The 23,101-nt window shown below is 37.5% G+C and overlaps 1 protein-coding gene across 6 annotated transcripts in view; it reads right to left on the bottom strand.

Moving 5' to 3' along the window:
• Positions 1-23,101, bottom strand: part of Btbd10 (BTB domain containing 10) — a 64,598-nt gene that overhangs the window by 31,523 nt on the left and 9,974 nt on the right. For 2 of the 6 annotated variants that reach the window (XM_005075657.4, XM_013117519.3), the window contains one exon: positions 4,802-4,959. The exons of 3 other annotated variants lie outside the window; for them this stretch is intronic. In XM_005075657.4, coding sequence (XP_005075714.1) covers positions 4,802-4,902 — 101 coding nt within the window. In that variant the 5' untranslated portion in view covers positions 4,903-4,959. Of the gene's footprint in view, positions 1-169; positions 611-4,801; positions 4,960-23,101 lie in introns of those variants that run through there. One more of the 6 variants, XM_005075656.4, reaches the window with a different exon arrangement.

Here is a 23,101-nt window from a genome sequence, read left to right as displayed (position 1 = left end):
TATTTTAAATGTGCCATTAAACTGAAATCGGAAGTATGGTTTTTTAAATTTAGAAATGTAAATGCCTATTAGGAAACAAAGGACAACATTTCTCTTTCTATCTCTCTTATATATTCTTTCTTGTATATAATTATAACCCAGATATAGCATGTAAAAAATGAATACACACCTTCCTTTAGTATATGCCAGGGTAGACACACAAAAACAAGAAAAAAAATTTAAAATCAGAGTGTAAAGGGACTCTGCTTTTTCAAACAATGCAGCACTGAAAGCCAGGTCAGCATCCTTGGGCATTACTAGGAAACTTTAGTTCATCTGGTATTTCCATCATCCTCAAGATTCTTCTGATCAATCAGAAAATCTTCCAGTCTCCTCCTACCTCACCTGTCCACAGATTTCCTTTAGCTTTCCCCCTTTCTACTGTGTAATCCTGCTGTTGCAGATATTTAAGCTTTAAATGTTCAGAGATTCAACCCCCTCTAAATATTAATTCAGCTCATTTTCTCACAGACACTGACTCAGCCGTGGGTTGTGCAGCACTGACGTTTCTAACCAAACAGCATCGTCTGAGCTGTGATCATCCCACTTCTCCATTCCTGAACAGTGATTGGATAATGTAATTGATAGGCAGGTGGAAGAAAACGCAGGAGACGAGGGCTTAGAGAAATGTAGATATGTTGCCAAATGCCATCTGTAAAGCTAATTCTAGCTCTGACGGCTTGCCAGGTTTTAGGAACTAGGATGCAGATTCCATTCCTTCCAGTATCAGTGTAGCCCTTGTAGGCAGTGAGCTCTTTAAAACCACAAGGAAAATACCCGACAACTATTCTGTTAAGAACCAAACTTTCCTATTCTAACTATTAAAGGGGAACTGCAAAGCATAGTTTTTGTATAGTCTCCAGAAAAAAAAAATGAGCATGCATGCTTCTGTGTGGAAACGAAATCTTGCAAAGCCTGATATTGGATATATGCATTTATCTTTAGAATCCTTGAGCAGATTGCAGATAGCAGGTTTTACATAGTCATATACATAGTCATAGTGTGTTTTTTTTAAGTCAGACATTTTAACATTTTACAAAAGAGGTGTTAGTTTTCATTTTTAAAATAGTTTTTAAAAAAACAAAAACCTCTAATTTGTAATTAAAGAAAAGCTATCACATTTCTGGCCAAGTACACATCAACTGAAATCACTGTTAACTTCAGCAAGCTAGGAAGTTCCTCTACATACATATAACTATACTAGTTGCATATATGTATATAACACAGAAGCAAAGCTCATTGATTTTAACATAATTTACTTGTATAAAAACTGCAGGTCCATCATAGCAAATCTTAATTTAAAAAGCACTGAGGGAATTGCAGTAACAACTGGTTAAAAAAAGGGTCACGGATTTGAAGGAGACTGGGGAGAGATATGTGGGAGGAAAGGGAAGGGAAAAATATTTTAATTAAATGATAATCTCAAAAATAAACAAAGAATCATATTACCTAGGAACCATGATTCTTACACCAAGCCCTTAATTATCAACAAAAGTCAGTACACAGAGAGTAACTATTATTACTTTTATAAATCCATACTTATTTGATCATGGCCAGCAACAAAGGGGGGGGGAATTAAAATAAAAGTACTAAAACTGAAAAGTTATTTTTAAAATCTCCATAAAACAGCACCTTTATATTACCTACTAAAATTGAATGAAGAAAATCACGCTCATTTATTTACTATTTATAAAATCTATATTTTATTATTTATAAATTGCCAGTTTTGCTTGAGACAACATACCTAAATTAAAAACTACATTTCTTTATTTTCAGTCTCCATGATCTAGAGATAGACATATCATTTATAAGCAGATACCTGTTGAGAATTCCCCAAAATGTTGATTTTCTTATTTCTTTTTGTCTAGAAGGTAAAGATAATGGCTAGGGCTACACTAATCTACCTTGTGATCGTGAGGGAAAAGTCAAACAACCAGGATTTTGACCCTGATATTCTTCAGCAACTATGATGCATCAGGTATCTCTTACCTCTGGATTTAAGTACCAAAACCACCACTAACAACAACAAAAAACCATGAAAGGCAGGGATTTTTCTTTACTCGAATGTCAAAATACTTAAGAGTGAAAAGGAGATCAGGGAATGAATAGGTGGAGATACAGAGTTTAAAAATATCAGCCATGAATTAGTAACTTCAGTCTGGGTGATAGGAAATGAGTTCATTATACCTGGTTTCTCTGTAATGATAAATTATTTAAAATTTAAAAAAGGGAAATGAATGAGAATCATGTCTATAAATTAGAGCTTTTGTGATTTACATGCTGGATGGTCTTGGACAAGACTATTAACCTCATTTTTTTCATCTACCTAATGGAAACAGATATACTATCCAAAGCTGTGTCCTCAGATCCAGGCAAGGTAATCTCCTGAAGATATTAGGATATATATATATATATATATATATATATATATATATATATATATTAACTCTAATGCTCTAAGCGCCTCAGGACTAGCTCATCTTATTTTCCCCTAACTCAAGCTGACAGTGACCCTTTCTCTGAACTTCATTTTACAAGTCAGTGCCATGATTTATGTGTCCTACAATTTTCTAATTAGTCCACATATGAACAGTCAAGCACTCTATAATAGTACCCACAGCAACCTGACATCCCTTGAATTCCCTCCTGAACTGAGGGAAAGTGTTTTGTTGTTGCTGTTGTCAAACAATTCTTTTTTTTACACTGTATTAAGTGTAATTCCTAAAAAACAGAACAAGAAATTTCTAAAAGTAAGCAGTTTTTATTTGGGCTTAATACAAAAGAGCCTTAATATAAATGCACTCAAAGGCTTTCCTAGTCTTTTCCTTAACATTAAAAATGTATCTATGTGCATGCGTGCATGTCTGCCTAAGTTTATTTATGTACACCAGGTGCATGCAAATGCAGGTACCTAAGGGCACAAGGATGACCTGGGACTGGAGTTGAAGGGTGCTGTGAGCTGCCAAATGCAGGTGCTGAGAACTGAACCTAGGTCTTCTCTCTAGTCCCCATTAACATTCTGTTGTTGTTTTGAGTCAGGATTTAAAGCAGCCCCAGCTGACCTTGAACACTTGATCTTCCTGACTTTACCTACACCAAGCGCTAAGGCTACAGCATGCACTACCACACCTAGTTAAGAAATTTAAACCAATTTCTTCTTCTGTCCCCTTTCCTCCAAAAGAGGGTTATCAGTTTGTAGCCCTAAATGGCCGTGAGCTTGCCTGCTTCTGCTTCCTGGGTGCTGCCTCTACACTGTCCTACCTTAATATTTTTTATTTCAAGTTAATATCTTACAATAAATTATGATTGCTTATGCCAAAACAGCATTAAAAAGTTGCTAATGAAAAGTTTAGTAGTAAAGTACTCTGTTAGCATATACAAAGCCCTGTGTTCAATCTACAGCACCACAAAAAATTAAAAATATAGTCATTAAGGATATAGAAATAAAAATAGATTACTGAAATGAAAATGCCACTACTACAAAAATTTCCCACTGAACGCATGAACCTTTCTAAAAGCAAATGACGACATTTTTACCCTTATCACTTCTTCATTAAATAATACATTACTATACATCAGCAGAAACATATCAAGGGTTAGAAAGCATAACACTTGAAATACATTCACACACACACACACACACAATGATATATACAACCATAGTCCCACACAATGATAAAACATATATCATTAAAGTCTCGAAAATAAGGACAAGATAATTATCTTGGAAAAAAGTGAAAGTCCTACTTGAAGAACATATACACAAAAAATAAACAAACCAAAAAAATTTACACTGTGTGACATGTACTTGTATATTTAAAATCAACTTAAGACAACACATGAAATTCTACAATATATGTGAGTATCTTGTGAGGCACAAAGTTAGGAAGTACCTAATCACTCATACTTTCTAAATATGTAGTTTTATGTATTCAAAACAGCATTTAATATTACAAAAAAGATTTCAAAGTTATGGCATTATTTTCAAGAAAGTTTATATTTGCTTTCAGTGATCAGAAGAATTTTTTATCTGAGTAAACTAAACTTTTTTAGTAATATCTTCACATAATATTCAAAAAACAAAATTCTCTATGAAAACATGCTTACATACCTGTGCAATGTAGAACTTACGAGCTGTCAGTTAACATCTTAAAATATCAGATTATAAAGTGTTCTAAATGAAACTCTCATCTTATCACACAGTGCAAAATCAAAGTTAAAAAAACAATAAAGATAAGCACAAACTTTTGAGATCAATTTCATTTCATGCAGCAAACTCAAAATGAACCAGTAGAGTCTGTCTAGAAAGATGAATTTTTACATTCCATCAGTGGGATCATAGAATACACTTGCATACTAAAGATGTCCTGAGGCAAGTACTGACACAAACATATAAACTATCAGTTGAAACCTGCACACATAATATATTTAAAGAAGAAACAAACTTCTGTTAGACAGTTTTAAGTACATAAGAACTAACCTAATTTGCCAGAACTCCAACTGATCAAATTATAACACCTAATTATGCAGTTAACTAAGATGTTAACATAATCTAGAGGCAAAAATGTTTAAAGAAACAATAATACCAAAAATTTAAAACAAATGTTTCTCTAAAACCTATTTCCGGAGAAACAAACATGCATAGTGCTTTGTAAACAAGGCCACATCCTGACAGGGCTTGCCACAATCAAATAAAGTAATGGTTTTTATAATCAGGTTGAACAGAGCTTCGATACGGGAAATATATATTTTTTCTACCTACCTTGAATGTTTATAAAGTTTACGAGGTCTACTATGCAATTTCCGATCCCAATTCTCTGGATCGCTGGAGTTACTGTCATAGGGATGAGGCCGTCCTGCCATCCCACTTCAAGTTTCCTCACACTACTGCTCTGAAAGCACACATGTAGCACCCATAACCTACATAAAAGAGTAGTGTTGACCTTTAAATCTATTCCATGCAGAATAAAACAGCCATAGAATTTTACATACTTGAGATTATTATGGTACACTTGTAAGTGCTAAGTACATCACAAAATACTAAACATATAAGATGTCACAAATTAAATTAAAATAAACCCTAGAAATCTTTTAAAGGTACTTTGCACTTGATACATCTGCTAAATTTGCTACCCTTGTGCAACAGTTTAATAATATAGTACTTACATTGATTAAGTACACTTAAACAACATCTAAGTATTTCATGTTTTCAAACATCAGTCAGTACCCCAAAAGCAAAAAACAATCTGTAGAATGACTATTTTACATACATTTTTACTTGGAATATTTAATTGCCAAAAGTTAAAGATACTTTAAAAAGCATCTTTATGGATTTTTTGTTTGTTTTTTTCCAGCAGGGATTAAATTTAGGACCTCATGGAGGTTATTCAAGTGCTCCACTTCTAAGCCACATTCCCCAGTGGCACAAAGCATCTTAAGACCAAATAATAATGTAATTATTTCTTTAAACAAATTGATGCTAAGTAGGTAATTTTTGCTGACAAATATATGTATAAGGCTATCCTAATATTTCCTTAAAGTACAATTACTACAAAATGATTTATCAATGGATCCAATCAATAGTTTCTCCATATATGCAAGGTTTATGACTACTAAATCTATTAAAGTTACAAAGAAACTCAATAGCTTTATGCAGTACATTTACTAAGCATTTGTTAAGTATATTAAGTAAGTTTCCCAATCACCAAGATGATTGGTCTTAAAATCTCATACACAGAACAGAAAATAACCTCAGAATTTTGGTAATTTTGCAGAAATTTACAATCCTGGTCAGCAGTAGAATTATAAAAACAATGAGAACTTAGTATAAAAAACAGTCCTGATCTTGAAAACCACATGTTCATTTGAAATCAGGTTTTACTTACAGGGATTGTGAACACACCACCACCACTACCACCAAACTAAATAATAAACAAATGTATGTAACTTTGTTCAAATTGCTTAGCAAAATTATATAAATGTGACTAGAACCGGGTTTTCTGACACTGGCTCTATGATTCTTTCAACACTCATTTCTAACTGGATTTGATGGAGTGAAATGAGGGGAGTTGTTCACAAAAGTCAAAGCCAGGGTCAGTGAGATGGCTCCTTGGTTGTAAAAGCACTTGTGCAAGCCACCTTACAGCCTGAGTGGGAGATCAGACTCCCGAAGATTGATTGTTCTCTGACATCCACATGCATGGAGTGGCATGTGAGTATACCCACACACACAATACTACCACCAATAATAATGTTAATTTTTAAGTTAAAGATAAATATCAAAACTGGGTAAATACCTTACTGAGCTCTATATGGACTCATAATCTTGGTCTCTCCTATCTTTATTTTCCAGATTTAAAAATCTGAAGTCATCCTCGACTTCTCACTTTCCCCTTTCAAGTCTTCTTCAAAACTTTCTTTTGATTCCTTCTTTCCCTTTTTAACCATAAAGCTGCTTTGCCTTCATTCTAAACTAACCTTGTCATTTACCAATAAGCCCCTTGGCACATTTCCGTCAATGAAATTTAAAAAATGCTAAAAAACTTTTAAAGGATTTCCATTTCCCCCACACCTAAACTACTTAGCTTAGAAAGTGCCTTCAAACAATGACATCCTAAAATTCGCAGACAAATGTGCAGAACTAGGAAAAAATCCTAAGAGAGGTAACCCAAAACCAGAAAGACAAATATAGTATGTACTCACTCAAAAGTGGATACCAGACATAAAGCAAAAGATACCTAGTCTACAATTCATAATCCCAGAGACGCTTGAACCCTCTTCCACAAACAGATGGAAGCAGATGCAGAAATCCACAACTAATCAATGGGCCATGCTCCCAGAGTACAATCAAAGTGAGGGAGGAACAAAAACATGAACAAAGGAGTCAAGACCATGTTGGGGAAACCCACAGAATCAGTTGACCCAAGCTAGTAAGAGATCACTGACTTGGGTCTGACAAATGGGGAATCTGCGTAAGACCAAACTAGACTCCCTTAATATAGGTGACAATGGTGTGGCTGGGACAATATATGAGGCCACTGGCAGTGGATCCAAAACCTAACACTAATGCACAAACTGACTTAGTGGAGCCCATGCTATATGGAGAGATACCATGCCAAGCCAAACACAAGGGTGTGGAGGTGGAGAGGTGCTTTGGTCCTGCCTCAACTAGATGATGGGACAGACTTAGTAGACTTCCCATGTGAGGACTTACCCTCTCAGAGGAACAGATGGGAGGAGGGGGGAGTGGAGGGAGTGGGAAGAAAGGAGGGAGGGGGAACTGGGACTGGAATGCAAAAAATAAGAGGAAAGAAAGGTTCCTTCAAAAATTAGCACTTGAGTCCCAAATATCCACATCACAGTAGGCAATCTGAAGTGTACTATTGTTGGATCTTCAAAAGCAATTACTGGAGTACTAAAAAGAGTTTCTAGAAAATATATCCCTGTTCATATTCAGAGACAACAGAGACAGTCTATGTTCCAAATAACTTAGAAATAGTCGATTGCAGAGGCTGGGTCTGTTGGTTAGGTCTGTACACTTTTTAAGGAAACTACCAAAAGTCAACTGAGAGAAAGGTGATTCAGTTACTTATACATTCCTATATATAGATGAGGCAAGGAGAGTTAAGACAGAAACCCCAAGACAACTTTAACAAAATAAGTATGTGCTCCCCAGGATACTATTTTCTAGATAGCATGAATTAGTGAAAATGATCCACAGAAGGACAATTTTTTAAGTAATAAAAAGTACAAGGAGACAATTTATTGTTTTCACTAAGTATCAATGAACTAACAAGCTCACATATTTCCTTCTATTTAAAACAATTTTAAACAGCCCTACATTATCATGTTTGCTTATTATGAAGAAATTTTCAAAATAAGATTAAAATCCACTTTAGCCAAAGCTCTATGCTTTTTTCCAATGTACCCAGCAGCTACATACACAGGAAGTGATATTTGTTCCTTGTTACCAATAGATGTCCCTTTAAATCTCAGTCCTCGAGTCTTATCTATCCTTTATCTTTGTAGGCTCAGTTTAAACATAGTTATCACACAAGAGAGTTTCTATGAAAGCAAAATTATTTGTGTATATGTGTCTGTGTGCACATGTGTGTGCACCATGTGTTGTAATTCAGGAAACCCAGCCACGTCCCTTGGGAACTTGGCAAGCACACCACCCCTATGTGCATGGCAGGCACACCCTGGTCCTTTAAGAACACTCCACCCGGCTCACCTCATAATCTCCCTTACCTTACTCTCTCTGTCATGTCTGTTTCCCCTCTTTCAGTCTCGATATAATAAACTATGGTTAATGTGCTCTCCATGGCTTGTGCTGTATTGGGCTGGTCCCAGTTCTGTCTCCTGTAACACTTTCTTTTTCCTTTTTTCTAATTTCTAATCTTAAACAAAATAACATTTTTGAAGCCGTGACTCCACAGGTTTTTCTGGCATCTCCTCCTGCCTTGGCTGTATGGGATGACGACAACCTGTGAACTTCAACTCTGTTGCTTTTCTAACTAAGGATCTCTGCATTCTTCCATTCACCACCGTCATGTCTGGTAAGCTTGCCCCTCCCTTGCTTCCATGAGTTAGGACTTATCAAGATTGTGGTCTCTCTCATTTTTGGACTGGTCAAAACTCCCAGTTCTGGGTGACCACATGTCTTTTCGGCTCCAGGAGCCCGGCACCTCATCCATGTTAGACGAATCACGGAAATCAGTCACTGCCTTTCACGTGGTGTGCCCGCTTCTTGGCACCCACATTCTACCAGTGATCCATGATTAGAAATGTGACCTCTACTCTTCCTCACTTGTGTTGCTTTTCTGTTCCCTTCACACTAAAACTCCAGCCAGCTACAGAGGCTTCCCGCCATTTCCCACCATGGCTAAGCTTGTCTCAGGGCAGGAACTGCCTTCCACCTGGAAAAGTCCTGTTTTGTGTCTCTCCTGTTCGTTCAGCTTGGAATGGCAAATTCCTCTTTTGCATCCAGCTGCCTTTCTACTGTATTCTTCTCCATACAGATGCCAACAGCTCCCAATGGCCTGGCCTGGTTAGTATCTGCTCAGGATGCTCTGAGAGTTTTTCATTTTTTTCCCCATGAATGAGGTTTGAGGTTTTCAGGTTTTGTACTGCTCAGACCCACGAAGGGTTTTCAGGTTTTGTACCCTGCCATTGGCCATTCATTCGTCTTTTAGACCTACGGTGGTCACACATCTTTCTGCCTCATTCATAAAGAAAAAAGGCCACTTTTGCCGGCAGACAGAAATGTGCTTACGGAGGCTGCCGTCTTGGCCATCTTCACCATATGGCCTAGCCTGGGGGCCACCATGTTTACAGTGTGTCCTAGCCATAGGCACGCCCACTCAGTCTAACCAGCTTCTGCCACAAAGCCTGATGACAGATACAATCCATTCACTTTTTGTCTCTTTTGCCCTTTTATTTTCACCTCTAATTTCTTCTTTCACTGGCTCTGTTGTGCATGGCTTGTTTGAGTAATGGGGTGCCTTTCCAGGGCCTGGGAGGGCACACATTTCACGCAGAAATTTCTACAGTGGATCTACTTTCCTGTCACTGGAAGTCTAAGTCTACTCTGTCTCTTTAAATCTGTTTGTTTACTACAACGTACATGGATCAGAAATTACACTCTGATCCTTCTTACTTTTACTCAGTCCTGTTTAATGTATCTATATATATATATGTAGCCACTGTTTAAGGAATGTAAAGTAACTTTATATACAATTTAAATTCAACTATACTAAGTATCAAATATTTCTAAATTGTTATATCTTTAAATGACCATAAGCATTTAAAGTTATAAGGGTCTCTTTCAAATTAACAGAATATTTATAACACCCAGTCCTTCCTGTAAGCTGTTTACAAAAGTAAATCTATTACAAAGGGGAATTTTTCTCTAGTAACCTATGCGCTTAAGGCAAGTCACGAAAGATAAATTTTGTCTACTAAAATATACTAAACAGCCCTCAAATGCTCAGAGAGCTAGAGAACATGGCATTTAAATGTTTATTAAAAATCTTTTTATAACAGAGAAACAGGCCAGCTGCTGGCACCAGCCCATTTCCTCCAAGAAGACAAGTGGGCACTGAAGAAACTCCACCCACAAAAGTGACAACGCTGGCCACTGGCCAATCCTGCCCTTTACCTCAACTGCTGCAAAGGATGCTTCAGGGGATAAGAGGACAGTGGAATCGACTTTTTTCCACGTTGCTTGGGTCAATAGTAGGGAAGTCTTCCTAAAAAGTCCACAATCCACAAGTCCCATGCTATTAGCCTCTGAGTTCAACAACTGTGTAGGACCTTGGAGGTGGCTGTCCAGTAAGTCAGCTAGTAAGTCCAATCTCGGTAAAATTTTATCCTTCTCAAGAACTTTGATGCTTTTGAGACTGATAGCTTTGCCAGCTTAAAGTAACAGACAAGACAAAGCTCTAACTGTCACAAAAAAGATTTCAGGAACAGGTATTTTAAGGTTTATACAAGATGGTAATGTAAGGTATATAAATTAAAGTTATAAAGGTCTGAGGATAAAAGACTTATGTGATAACAAATAAAGTAAGTTGAGACATTAAAAAGAATGAAATATGTTCTAGCCTTCTCTATTTCATTATGCTACTATTCATAGTCTTAATAATATACCACTATATGATCACAAATGCAAAGTCAAAATTAAGGTGCTTTTCATTATACTAAAAATATCTGTCGGTTTTAAAAAAATGTTAGTGCTTTCAGAAAAATCGATTCTAACCTAAATGATGCTAATGGGTCTAATACTTATGTTTTCACAAACTCAAAGGATTCGTGTAAGTTCCAGGGAGCCGAAATGGACCTACCCAAACAAGTCAGATTCACTCCAAATAAATATTATTCAATCTCTCCCTCAAATACCAGGACCTAAGAAAAAAAGGGGGTTTTTTTGTTTTGGTTTTTTTTTTTTGTTTGTTTGTTTTGGTTTTGGTTTTTCGAGACAGGGTTTCTCTGTTGCTTTGGAGGCTGTCCTGGAACTAGCTCTTGTAGACCAAGCTGGTCTCGACCTCACAGAGATCCTCCTGCCTCTGCCTCCCGAGTGCTGGGATTAAAGGCGTGCGCTACCAACGCCCGGCTAGAAAAAAAGTTTTTAAACTTAACCTTGTCCTCTACTCTGCTAACATCTTGCCAGATCTACAGAGATGTCAGAGTTCCAGGACTGTGATGGAGCAACTAGCTTCTTCAGTCATGGCAACACCCCAGCTTTCTCAGGTCCCCCAAAGATGGCCAAAGTCCCCCAGGTCAGCAGGAAGCAGTCTTAAAAACTCAATATCCTTATTCCCTAATCTGCCATGCCTAACACCCCTACCTCTTTTTAATAACAAGAAAAGGTGTGAATGAAAGGTTCAGGCATTATTCTGGCCTGCCCTGCTACCTGGCAGGATCACTCAGGCAGTTCTCTGACCAGCCCAGAGTTCCATGAGAACCAGTCTACACACAGACCCCTGCCCACTTTCGCTCTCCCCTCTCATCTTCTCCCTTAACTTACTCTCTCTGTCATGTCTGTATCCCCTCTTCAGTCCCGTTATAATAAACTCTGGTTAACGTGCAAAAAAAAAAAAAAATACTCTGCCCATTCTCTCTCTCTTTCCTCTGAGGAGGCAACTCTGTCTCTGTCTATCTCCTCTCTATTTCTTCCCTTTCCCTATTCCTTTACCTTCCCCAATAAACCTACATGAGTCATGTCTGCAATTCTGTCTGTATCCCACCTACCATCTGCCCCTCTCCCACCTCAGGACTCGCTGCAGTCCCATCTTGAGTCATATTTCCCTCGTGCTGAGCTAACACCATGCACCTGTGTGCACATGCATGTGGACTGCCTTCACTTGTTCTCCACTTTATCTTTCGAGACAGTTTCCCACTGTACTCACTGACAGATCAAGGAGCTCTAGGAATACAGCTGTCTCCAGTGCCTCCTGCACTAGCCAAGAGCCACCATGCCTATTTCACATGTGTGCCAGAGATCTGAACTCAGGTCCTCATGCTTGCATAGCAGACAATTTACCAACTCAGGTATCTCCCCAGTGCTTACTTTTATCTTTCAAACTAGAAATTCAACTGTAGTAGTTATTAGAGAGAAAAATCTTTTTTTTACAAGACAGATTTTCTCTGTATTATTTTGGAGTCAGTCCAGCCTAGCCTGGAACTCACAAAGATCCGCCTGCCTCTGCCTCCCAAGTGCTGGGATTAAAGGCGTGCGCCACCACCTCCCAGCTGAGAGAAAAATCTTTTAAGCAAGAAGAAAGAATGAGGGCTGTGGGCAATGGTGCTTTTTGCCAAGCCCAACAGCCTGAGTTCAATCTCTGGGAGTCACATAATGAAATGGGGAAATTGATTCCAGTAAGCTGCCTTCTCAACACACACACACACACACACACACACACACACACACACACACACACACACACACACACACGGCAAACACATACTCCCCCACTTGTCCACATACATACAATCTTTTTTTTTTTTTTAAGATAGAACAATGAGAGGATAGACGGCTTGGAACCTTCAGTTAAATACAAAGCCAAATAACCAAAGGTATGGGTGACTAAGACTGGTAAGGAATAGTCAAAAAGAGACCTGAGTGAACTAACTGCCCTAAAGTAACCTCTGTATAGAAATGATCAATAGGTATAGAGACTACCCCAAAGAGTGAATGCATCACTCATGATTGACAGTCAAAAAGCCACCTAAATGCTCAGTTAATTCCTAACTAAATAGTCTGAAGGACCAGAAACTTTAAGGTCATTTGATAAACTCCTAACTTAGGAATAAAAGTGACTTTAGCACCCAGTAAAGCAGAAAATACACAACATGTACATGGTAGTTTGGACGAGAATGACCCCATATGTTTGAATGCTTGATCTCCAATAGATGGAACGATTTGGAAAGGTTTAAATGAATGGCCTTGTTGGGAGAGGAGTGTCAGGGGGCAGGTTTCAAGGTTTCAAAAGACATCATTTCTAAAGATAGTTCTTTGCAATAAGATAGAGATCTCAGCTATTCCTGCCGTCATGCACCTTTGTTTCACCATCATGGACTTTAACCCTCTGAAACAGTAAGCCCAATTAGATGCATTCCTTTATAAGTTGCCTTGGTCATTGTGTTTTGTCACAGCAATAGAAAAAAAGTAAGATAATGTAAAAATCACAAAGAACTGAAAATGTTCTGGAAAACATTTATAATTTCCTTTTGATTAACCCATTTTAAACATCCTATGGAGTATAGCATAAATCTATAAATTAATTAACAGACAACTGAACATTCAAGTTTAGAAACATCAAAAGTTGTAGGATTTTTGAGGGACTTGAATACTACATATATAGTCATGAGACACAAAGAAATTTTACAACAAATGGAAACCCAAGGAACAAAAAGGAATTTTGTCTAAACATAGCCAGGAAGACTTTTCTATAGAAAACAACTCAAACCTGAATAGATTATATTTCTAAAAGCCTGTTTAAAACAGGGGCTGGAAAAATGGTTCAGTGGTTAAGAGCACTGGTTAGATTCCCAGCACCAACATGTCACCAACGGAGCACAAGCATCTGTAACTCCAGTTCCAGGGGATCAACGTCCTTTCTGACCTCTGAGACACTAGGCACCCAAGTGGTACATAGACATACATGCTGGCAAAACATCCACATCCACAAATTAAAAAATTAAAGCCTACTTAAAACACTAGATAATTCAAAAGGAAATCACAGTGAAAGAAAGGAACAGAGCCCGAGTTCAGCTGTAAGTTACTCACAAATAGGGTAAAGATAACCAGGAAGCCATGCGGCTCAACATGGAAGAGAAAATCTCAACAGTGCAAGTACAAATAGAGTTAAAACAGGTATACTGGAAGTAGAGGTAAAGATCCAATATCTGAGCATTAGCTTTGCTCAGATCATTGGTTGGTTACCAAAGTCTACATGCATGGGAGAGAGACCCCAGAGAACACCAATAAACTGATAATAAAATATAGACACAGAAGAATCTTCCCTAGGCAGAATCTACCATCAAAAGTTGAATGACAGAAGATATATAATTTGCATGTTTCTTAACCCAGTGAATTCCATAATCATATATGGCACAAGCAACAGAAAACTGAAACCTTTATGGTTAGGACATCAAAGAACAGAGATTATTAGCATATGGACTGGAAACCAAAGGGGGTATATCCCCCACCAACCCCCCAAAAAAGTACACAGAAAGGGTGAATTTCGTTGGTGGCACACGCCTTTAATCCCAGTACTCAGGAGGCAGAGGCAGGTGGATCTCTGTGAGCTCGAGGCCAGCCTGATCTACAGAGCGAGTTCCAGGACAACCTCCAAAACAATATAGAGAAACCCTGTCTCAAAAAAACAAAAAATAAATAAACAAATAAATAGGTATGACTATAATCTTTGCCCAAGTTCTTTGCTAGCACCAAATAATAACAGGTGCAGGAAGGAATTCCTTTCACAGACTTGCTTCCACCCTCACCCCACCCCCACCCCAGATACAAAGCCAATGAGTAAAAAGGCTTGAAAAGAAAGAACTGGTCAGAGAGAGCTACCACACAGTGCAGGGAAATAGCCCTTAGAACAACAAACAACAACCCTCATGATAATACTCTAACAGCCAAGTTTCAACTAAAAATTGTGACATGCCAAGAAACAAGACAGTAAAAGGGTTCTGATAAAAAACTGACTCCATGTAGACCCAGATGTTGAATTAGCAAACTTCAAAGCACTCTTTATAAATATATCCAAACAAAGGCCCATAGATCCAAAGATCTGAAAGAAGAAAACAGTCTTGATGAGAAACAAAAAGGAATCTCAGTAGAGATATGACAAGCATCAAAAAGTAAAATGGAAATTCGGCTTGAGCTAAGAGGAACACTAAGATGAGAAATGAGACAGCACAACAGCAAATGATGAGGAGAAATGAGCAGAGCTGCAGAGAGCTGGAGCACCTCTAAAAACACACACAACACATTGAGTATTTGGAGGCACTAACGACACACAACATCATGAATTATTATTAAAAGCTTCAGAGAAGTCAGATAAGCCAGATTTAGTAATAGAATGTCTGGGAATATCAAGTAGAAAAGTAAGAAGGAAATACATTTTTCACTGAATTCCTTCTTATATTATTTGAATTTCTAAATATGGTTTTTATAATGATAAATTAACAAAATATTGCTAAACAAAGTATTTGGAAGTGGTTTTGTCATAGAAATTTTCTTCAATAATACAAGTTTTCTTCTTTAAAAACTGCTTAAGTATAGTTTTGTTTTGATTATGTGCACATGATCAATACATATAGACTACCAAAATGTTTCTGCTATGTGCCCCTCATTATACTACAAGAGCCTTGAAGACAAGAACAAAGCATAATTCATGTTTATGTCTCCACAGCTTAGTTCATCTTAGTGTAACCTGAATATAAGCATTTACAAAATGTTCTAATTAACCAATTAAGATGAAAAACCTGACAGATATATATTATCCATTAAAGCAGAGAAATGCAAAGCATAAACATTTTATAAGAAGCCTTTATAGTGGCTTGCCTTAAAAGAGAATTATCATATAACTGTACCTACAATTCAGTCAAGGAAAACAGCCCTAATGGGAAAAATTATAATCCAATTTCTAATGACAACACCAGCTCTTAAGCAACAAATATCAAGAAAATAGAAATGGAGCTTTGAAAGTACCTCATACTTGTCTGGGTTATATCTTCAGAGCATGACCGCATGCACACACACACAGACAGGGACAGGGAATGATGGAGAGAAGATGTAAGAAGGAAAGTAAGTATAAATCCCCTGAATACATTTTTAAAGATATCAAATGAGCCCTAGATTTCCTCAAAGACAATTGTTTACTTCACACAGAAGTCATTTCAATAGTCAGAGCTTATTCTTTTTTGATTTGTTGCAATCAAAATAAGACTTTACTTTTACAGTGGTAGGGATCAAAGCTAAGGTTTTATGCATGACAGAAGTGCTCACCATTGAGTTATATCCTCAGCCCCCAAGCTATTCTTTTTTGTGTGTGTATGCACTTTGTGTGGAAAACAGTTCAAACTTATTATAGCTGCTCAGGACACAGTTCACCTCATTTTAAAACAATCTCTCTGTTAACAAGGAACTTTATTAGGTTACAATGGTTGGCCAGCAAGCCCCAGAGATCTCCATGTCTTCAACTTCCTTTCACTAAGATTACAAACAGGTAATTTTTCTTTTTGTTAATGGGGTTCTGAGGGTTGAACTCAGATCCTCATGCCTGAATGGCAAGCACTTTACAACTGAGCTATTTCCCCACACCCAAAGTATTACTTCATAGAATTTGCAATTAAAAATATTTTGATCACTTTCTCTCACTTTCCACCTCTTTCTCCTGTCTCCCCTCTCTATTCCCCTTCTCCCTTTCCTCCCTCCCTTCTTCTCCCTTTATTTTACCTTTCCTTGACAGACAAGCCTAGTATTGGCGATCATGCCTCAATCTCCCAACTGCTGAGGCTGTATAAATGTTTGTACTGTCTAGCTTTTGTTCCTTTCTTGCCCTCTCTGTGTACCCAAGTGTACACTTCAGTCACTTCTTAGTTAACATATTGATACTCTAATTTTGTTTTCTTTTCTTGTTTTAAGCAGCACGATAAACATTTGAAGGTCTTTCTGAATTCCAAACATTTCCAAACATCTGCTTAACAATATTAGCATCATAAATAACTATATGGTCTTAGAACTTATTTCTAAGTTCTTAAATTCACTAAAAGATAGGATTTTCAGTTAAAAGTATCACTGTTATCTATGTTTGTGTAGCATGAATTCTAATTAGTCTTAATAATAAACACTCAAGAGTCAGACATTAGAGGGGAAAGCTGAAAGATCAGAGAAGCAAAGCAGCCAGCCACTAGCTCTTAACATACCTCAGACCAAATGGGTGATCCTGTCTCCACGAATCCTCAGACTGACTGCCTAGACTACCTCAGACTGCATCTCTCTCACCCCCTCCTGCCTTATATTCCTCTCTCTGCCCTGCCATATCACTCCTGTCTCCACCTCCCTAATGCTGGGATGGAAGGTGTGTGATCCCAAGTACTGGGATCACCTTTGTGTGAGCTCTGTTTCTCTTTTAAACTGGATCAATTTCGTGTAGCTCAGGGTGGCCTTAAACCAACAGAGATCCATCTGCCGGTCTTCTGAATTCTGGGATTAAAGGTGTGTGCCACCACTGCCTGGCCTCTATGGCAACTTGTGTGGCTAGCTTTGCGCTCTGATCTTCAGGCAAGCTTTATTTGTTACATTACAAACAAAATATCACTACAGTTTATGATTCTACTTTTCTCTTCTTACTATGTCCAAATAGTTTTACTTTCAAAACCAGAAATATCTTAGAATCAATGCAAACCACTTCGACATGTGAGTAAAACGAAGTTCCTATAAACTACCAAAATGCCTAAATCAAAGATTACATTAACTATAAGAAGCAACAGCCTCTAAATAACTCTTACAGAGTATTTTTTATATCATGATGCTTTTCCAATACTATGTATTTTTCAGTCTTTACTAATGAAGCTTCATTTTGACCTATTTATTATTTCCTTCACCTTTCATTCTTTTGGTATATTTTGTTTGTATAGAAAATGCCATAATACAAGTTCTAGATTATAGTGCTCTACAACAGAAAGAACTGTATGGAAACAAATATTTCAATCTGTGATGTCCAAAAAGTGGCTCTGGGGCTATTAAAAACATGAAATGTGGCTACTACAATGTTCCTATATACCAGTAACAAACTAGAAATGAAATCAGGGCAACAACCTCATTCACAACTGCTTCAAAAAAAAATATATATATACCTTAGAATAAAGCTAACAAGGAAATCATAGATTTTCTTACAATGAAAGCTTAAATAAAAAAGCATACCAAGTGACGGTTTGAACGGGACTTCTCCCACAGGCTCAGATGTTTGAATACTTGGTCCCCAGTTGGTGATACTGTTTGGGAAGGTTTAAGAGGTGTGGCCTTACTGAAGGAAGTGTATCGCTGGGAGTGGACAATGAGAGTTAAAACCTCTTGCTATTTCTAGTTTGCCCTCTCTACTTGTGGTTTAAAATGTGAACTCTAAGCTTGCTGCTCCAGACACTCTGACTACCTGCTGCCAGGTTTCCCTGTCCTGCTGCTGCTAGACTCATAAACCTCTGGAATCAAGCCAAGTAAACCCTTCTGTAAGTTGCTTCAATCATGGTGTTTTGTCACTGCAATAAAAAAGTAACTAATACACGCTGGAAGATTGAAAGATCTCCCACAGTCGTAGATTTAAAAAATATTGCAAAAAATGGTTATACTATCTAAAGCAATCAACAGATTCAATGCAATTCCCATAAAATTTCAATGTTGTTATTCACAGAAACAGAAAATAGCAACAACAACAAATCCTTAAAGATCATATGGAAGCAGAAAAGATTCCAGACACCCAAAGCAATCCTGAGCTAAAATAAAATTCTGGATGTATCACTATACCTGATCTCAAGTTATACTACAGAGCCGTCATAACAAAATGAAACAGTACTGGCACCAAAATATGCAGATCAATGGAACAGAGGAGGAAGACAGATATAAGCAAGCCCACAGTTACAGCCAACTGATATTTGACAAAGATGACAAAAACATATACTGGAAAGAAACAACTTCAACAAATGACGCTGGGAAAACTAGGTATCTAGATGTGGAGTAAAAGGAAAATAGAACTCCATCTTTCATCTTGTACAAAAATCAACTCTGTTAATCAGACCTAACTGAAGACCTGAAATTCTGACACTATTAGAGAGAAATGCAAGGAAAGATGCTAAGATAAAAGTATAGGTAAGGACTTAGTTTCTAATTAGGACTCCACTCACACAGGAAATAATGCCAATTGACAAATGGGACCTCAAAAAATTAAAAAGTTTCTACAAATAATAGGAACAGTGAACCCAGTGGACACAGCCTACAGAATGAAGGAAATCTTTGCTACCTATCCATCTGACAGAAGGTTAGTATCTAGAAAATATAACAACAACAAAAAGAAAGGGATACTAAATGAGAAATACAATAACCTGGCTAATGAAATGTATAGACAGTTCTCAAAAGATGAAATACAAATGCCAATAAACACATGAATAATCATTCAGTTTCCCTAGTGATCACAGGAATGCAAATCAAAAACACACTGAGATTCCATCTATCCCAGTCAGAATGACAGTCATGAAGAAAACAAAGAACAACAAATGCCGGTGAGGATGTTTGTAACATGTAGTTTTCCCCGCCAGCCTCCGGGGCCCTGCCACAGTTGCAGTCCTCAAATAACACACAAGACACTACATTAATTATGAAGCTGTTGGCCGTTTGCTTGGTTTCGTACTGGCTAGCTCTGACTTAAGTATTTAACCCATAATTGTTAATCTAAGTATTTCTCTTACCCGAGATAAGGGTCCGGACCTCTTACTCCTCTGGTGTCCTACGTTGTGTCTACCTGTGTCTCTCTTTCCCAGAATCCTCCTCAACTCCTAGTCCCATCTATCTTGCTTCCATATTGGCCAACAGTGCTTTATTCAAACCAATCAGACACATTTTTACAGAATGACATCTCCCATATCTCCTCTTTTCTGTCTAAAATGAAAGATTTTAACTTTAACATAATCAAATTATATATAACAGAAGTTATCAAGTAAGAACTATACTTACAATATTTTGTTCATTAACATTTAGTAAGATTTAAAGAAAGTATTTTTTCATCTATTCTATCTGTGTAAGTCTCAAGTCTTATATGTAGTTTATTTTTATCAAAACTAAGGAAAACTATGATTATAACTATCTGCCTTCAACTCCATCAAGACCACAGAAGGATAATATATAAACACTAGAATTGACAGAGACATCTTGCTACCTGGACAGTCACCCGAAGTTCCACTGTAACATTTGGGCATCCAACTTCAGCCCATAGGCCACAATGTGCCTGGAAGTCTTCTCAGCAAAGCAGGAAATTTTAAACTGTCCATCTGCAGTGACAGTCCATCAGTCATTTTTCTGTGTCCTGCAGAAAAGTCTGGCAGACTCTTCCATGAAGCAGGAACCCTGAAGGACTGTTTGAGTTCAGCAGTCACTTTCCTATGGGTCCTGCATGTCCAATTTATAAAGCAACAGTCAAGCAGTCCAGGAAAGAGCAGTTTCTTGCCCAAATGGCTAATCTTGCCATGTTGAAAGCAAACTCCATAACGAGTTTCTTCAATGCCCATCTTCCTCTCAGACATAATTGGTGTTTCCAGGAGCAGACATTTCTCCTTGTCAAGAAAAACCCTAAACCATTTAAAATGTCATTTTCTGAAGGTCTTTGAAAGGTTTGAAGACTATCTATCTCAAATGTATCTCTGTATATCTAGAAAATCTAACTTACCTAACTATAAATTCTGACTATAAGTAACTATCTATAGTCTGTATTTAATTATGCATTACATTTTAAAAGATCAGTATAAGCACAATACTTAATCAAAAGGAAAAATATACATATCACAAAACTGACCTTGAATTTGTATCAATAAATGAAAAACCATACCAATAAAAAGTATTCATTTCCATACCATAATCCCCTTTTACCTTTAAAAAGAGATTGGTTGTGATCATTAACCAATTATAAGCAACCCCATTCAAATTAAAACAAAGATTTATCAACAATATTTGGGAATTTGGAAGTTGCTCATTCCAAACTGCTTTCTGCTGATAGGGGGCGCTGTCCATACCATGGGGATCATGACAAAACTCAGAAACCTGGCTAAGTCCTTGTTTTTGTGGACTGTATGGCTGTATCGTCCCAGCTGTTTCAGATGCTGGATTGTCCGGGACATTGCTTCAGGAGGTCTGGCTTCTTCAAACCACAGAAGCCTGGAAGGAATCAACAGCTTTCCATTTTCTGTGGAAACATCAACAAGAACTCTTTTCCCAAGTAACCTGTCCCTACATTTAAAGTTAGAAGTCACAGCATTTTTGAAATATATAAGTTGGATTAATTCAGCAGCATTTATAATCAAGTATATTTCAGTAGTTGTTCTTTCCTTAGCCACTGAACAACTGAAAAACACAATAGTATACAGCATCCAGAATTTCTGTGTATTGTCCATCTTTACGTGGCTTATATTACTGTATTTCTTTTACTTTTATTTATTTTTTCTCTGAGACAGGGTATCTCTTTGGAAATCTACCTGCCTCTGCCTCTGGAGTGCTGGGATTAAAGGCATGTGCCACTATACCCAGCTACTCTCTTTGTTTATGTTTTCCTCCCCAGTGCTTGGGATTAAAGGCCTGTGCCACCACACCCAGCTACTTTATTTTTATTTTTTCCAGTATCTTGTTTCTTTTACTCTCTCAAGTCTACCATATTTTTCTTCATCTGAATATGACTTTACTGTAAAACTGTGTTTTTCTGGCTACATGTCTTATATAGGCTAAAGAACATTGCTAAAATTAAAGTGGAAACAGCCGCTGGCTTTCCAACATGGCAGGTTCACCACCTCAGTCTATGCTGACATCTAGCAGCATGGTGCCAGCTTGGAGATGTGGTCACTGCCACTGCCAGATGCTCATGAGTACCTTTCAATTGTTAGCAGAGCCTCTTTAAAGAACCTTGCTGTTTTTTTTTTCTGATTATGCTGAGTCAGGAAGACTCCCTTAAGTGAGCCCCATGAGTCTCTGTCTCTAGCAAAACAGAGCCCACCTGAGAAAAATGCTGCTACCAAGAGGCCATGCTTGGTTTTGGCTAATGAGAACTCTTACTACTATTGGGAATGTAAGCTAGTCCAACCCCTATAGAAGCATGAAGGTTCCTCAAAAAAGTAAAAGTAAACCTACCAGATGACCCAGCTAGACTGTTCCTTGGTATTTTCCCAAAGGACTCCAAGTCAAAGTATGCATATCAATGTGTGCATGATAGTGAAGTTATAGAATCAAACCAGTGTCCAACAGCAGAGAAAAAGATGAAGAAACTTTAGTCTACTTACACACGATTGATATATATATATATCCATATATATATCATGTGGTTTGCAGGAAAATGGATGAACTGGAGGACAAACATGATTTCTCTCATTTATGGTTCCTAGATTTTACAGAGATACATAAATATAGATATAGGACATTAAAATAGAAGTGAAGCTGGGCATGGCCTTCCACACCTTTAACCCCAGCACTTGGGAGGCAGAGGCAGGTGGATCTTTGTGAGTACACAGCCAGCCTGATCTACAGAGTGAGTTCCAGCTAGGGCTAGACAGAGAAATTGTCTTGAAAAAACTAAAAAAGAAGTGAAACTAAGGGAACAAAAGGGATTGGGGGAGGACAAGAAAAAAGGGCAGGTGGGGTATGGAGAGCACCTGCTCAATGTATAATATATGCTTTATAATTTTTTTTTAAATTAGGTGCTGGAGAAATGGTTCAGGGGTTAAGAGCACTTACTGCTCTTTCAGATTACCTAGGTTCCACTCCCGGCACTCATACAGCAGATCACAACCATCTTTAATTTCAGTTCCAAGACATGTGGTACCAGACACACATGCAGTGCACTTATATACATGAGGCAAAACACTCATGCAAAAAAATGAAAATATTTTAAAAAATAAGAACAATTAGTAAAAGGGGGGAAATTATAGTATCTGCTTTCTTTTTTGGTTTTGTTTTTTGAGACAGCATCCGACGATAAAGCCCTGACTGTCCTGCAACTCACTATGTAAACCAATCTGGCCTTGAACTCACAAAGATGTTCCTGCCTCTGCCTCTGGAGTGATAAGACTAAAGGTACTCCCCACCACACCTGGCTCAAAAGATAGTGTTTATTTCAACTGAAGAATTTTATTTGGTTTCTCTAGACAAAGTATCACTATGTAATCTAGTTTAGCTTTAAACTTACTATGTAGCTCAAGCCAGCATCTCTCAGTCTCTTGGGTACTCAGATTCCACACTTCTGCCACCATATCAGATGAAGTGGATTTTTAACTTACTCTTAAAATTAATTTAAATAGC

The sequence above is a fragment of the Mesocricetus auratus genome, unplaced genomic scaffold (genome assembly GCF_017639785.1).
Source record: "Mesocricetus auratus isolate SY011 unplaced genomic scaffold, BCM_Maur_2.0 Super-Scaffold_4256, whole genome shotgun sequence".
NCBI classification, from domain to species: domain Eukaryota; kingdom Metazoa; phylum Chordata; class Mammalia; order Rodentia; family Cricetidae; genus Mesocricetus; species Mesocricetus auratus.
The sequence above is the reverse complement of the archived record's forward strand: the minus strand, read 5'-3'. Positions and strand labels throughout refer to the sequence as shown.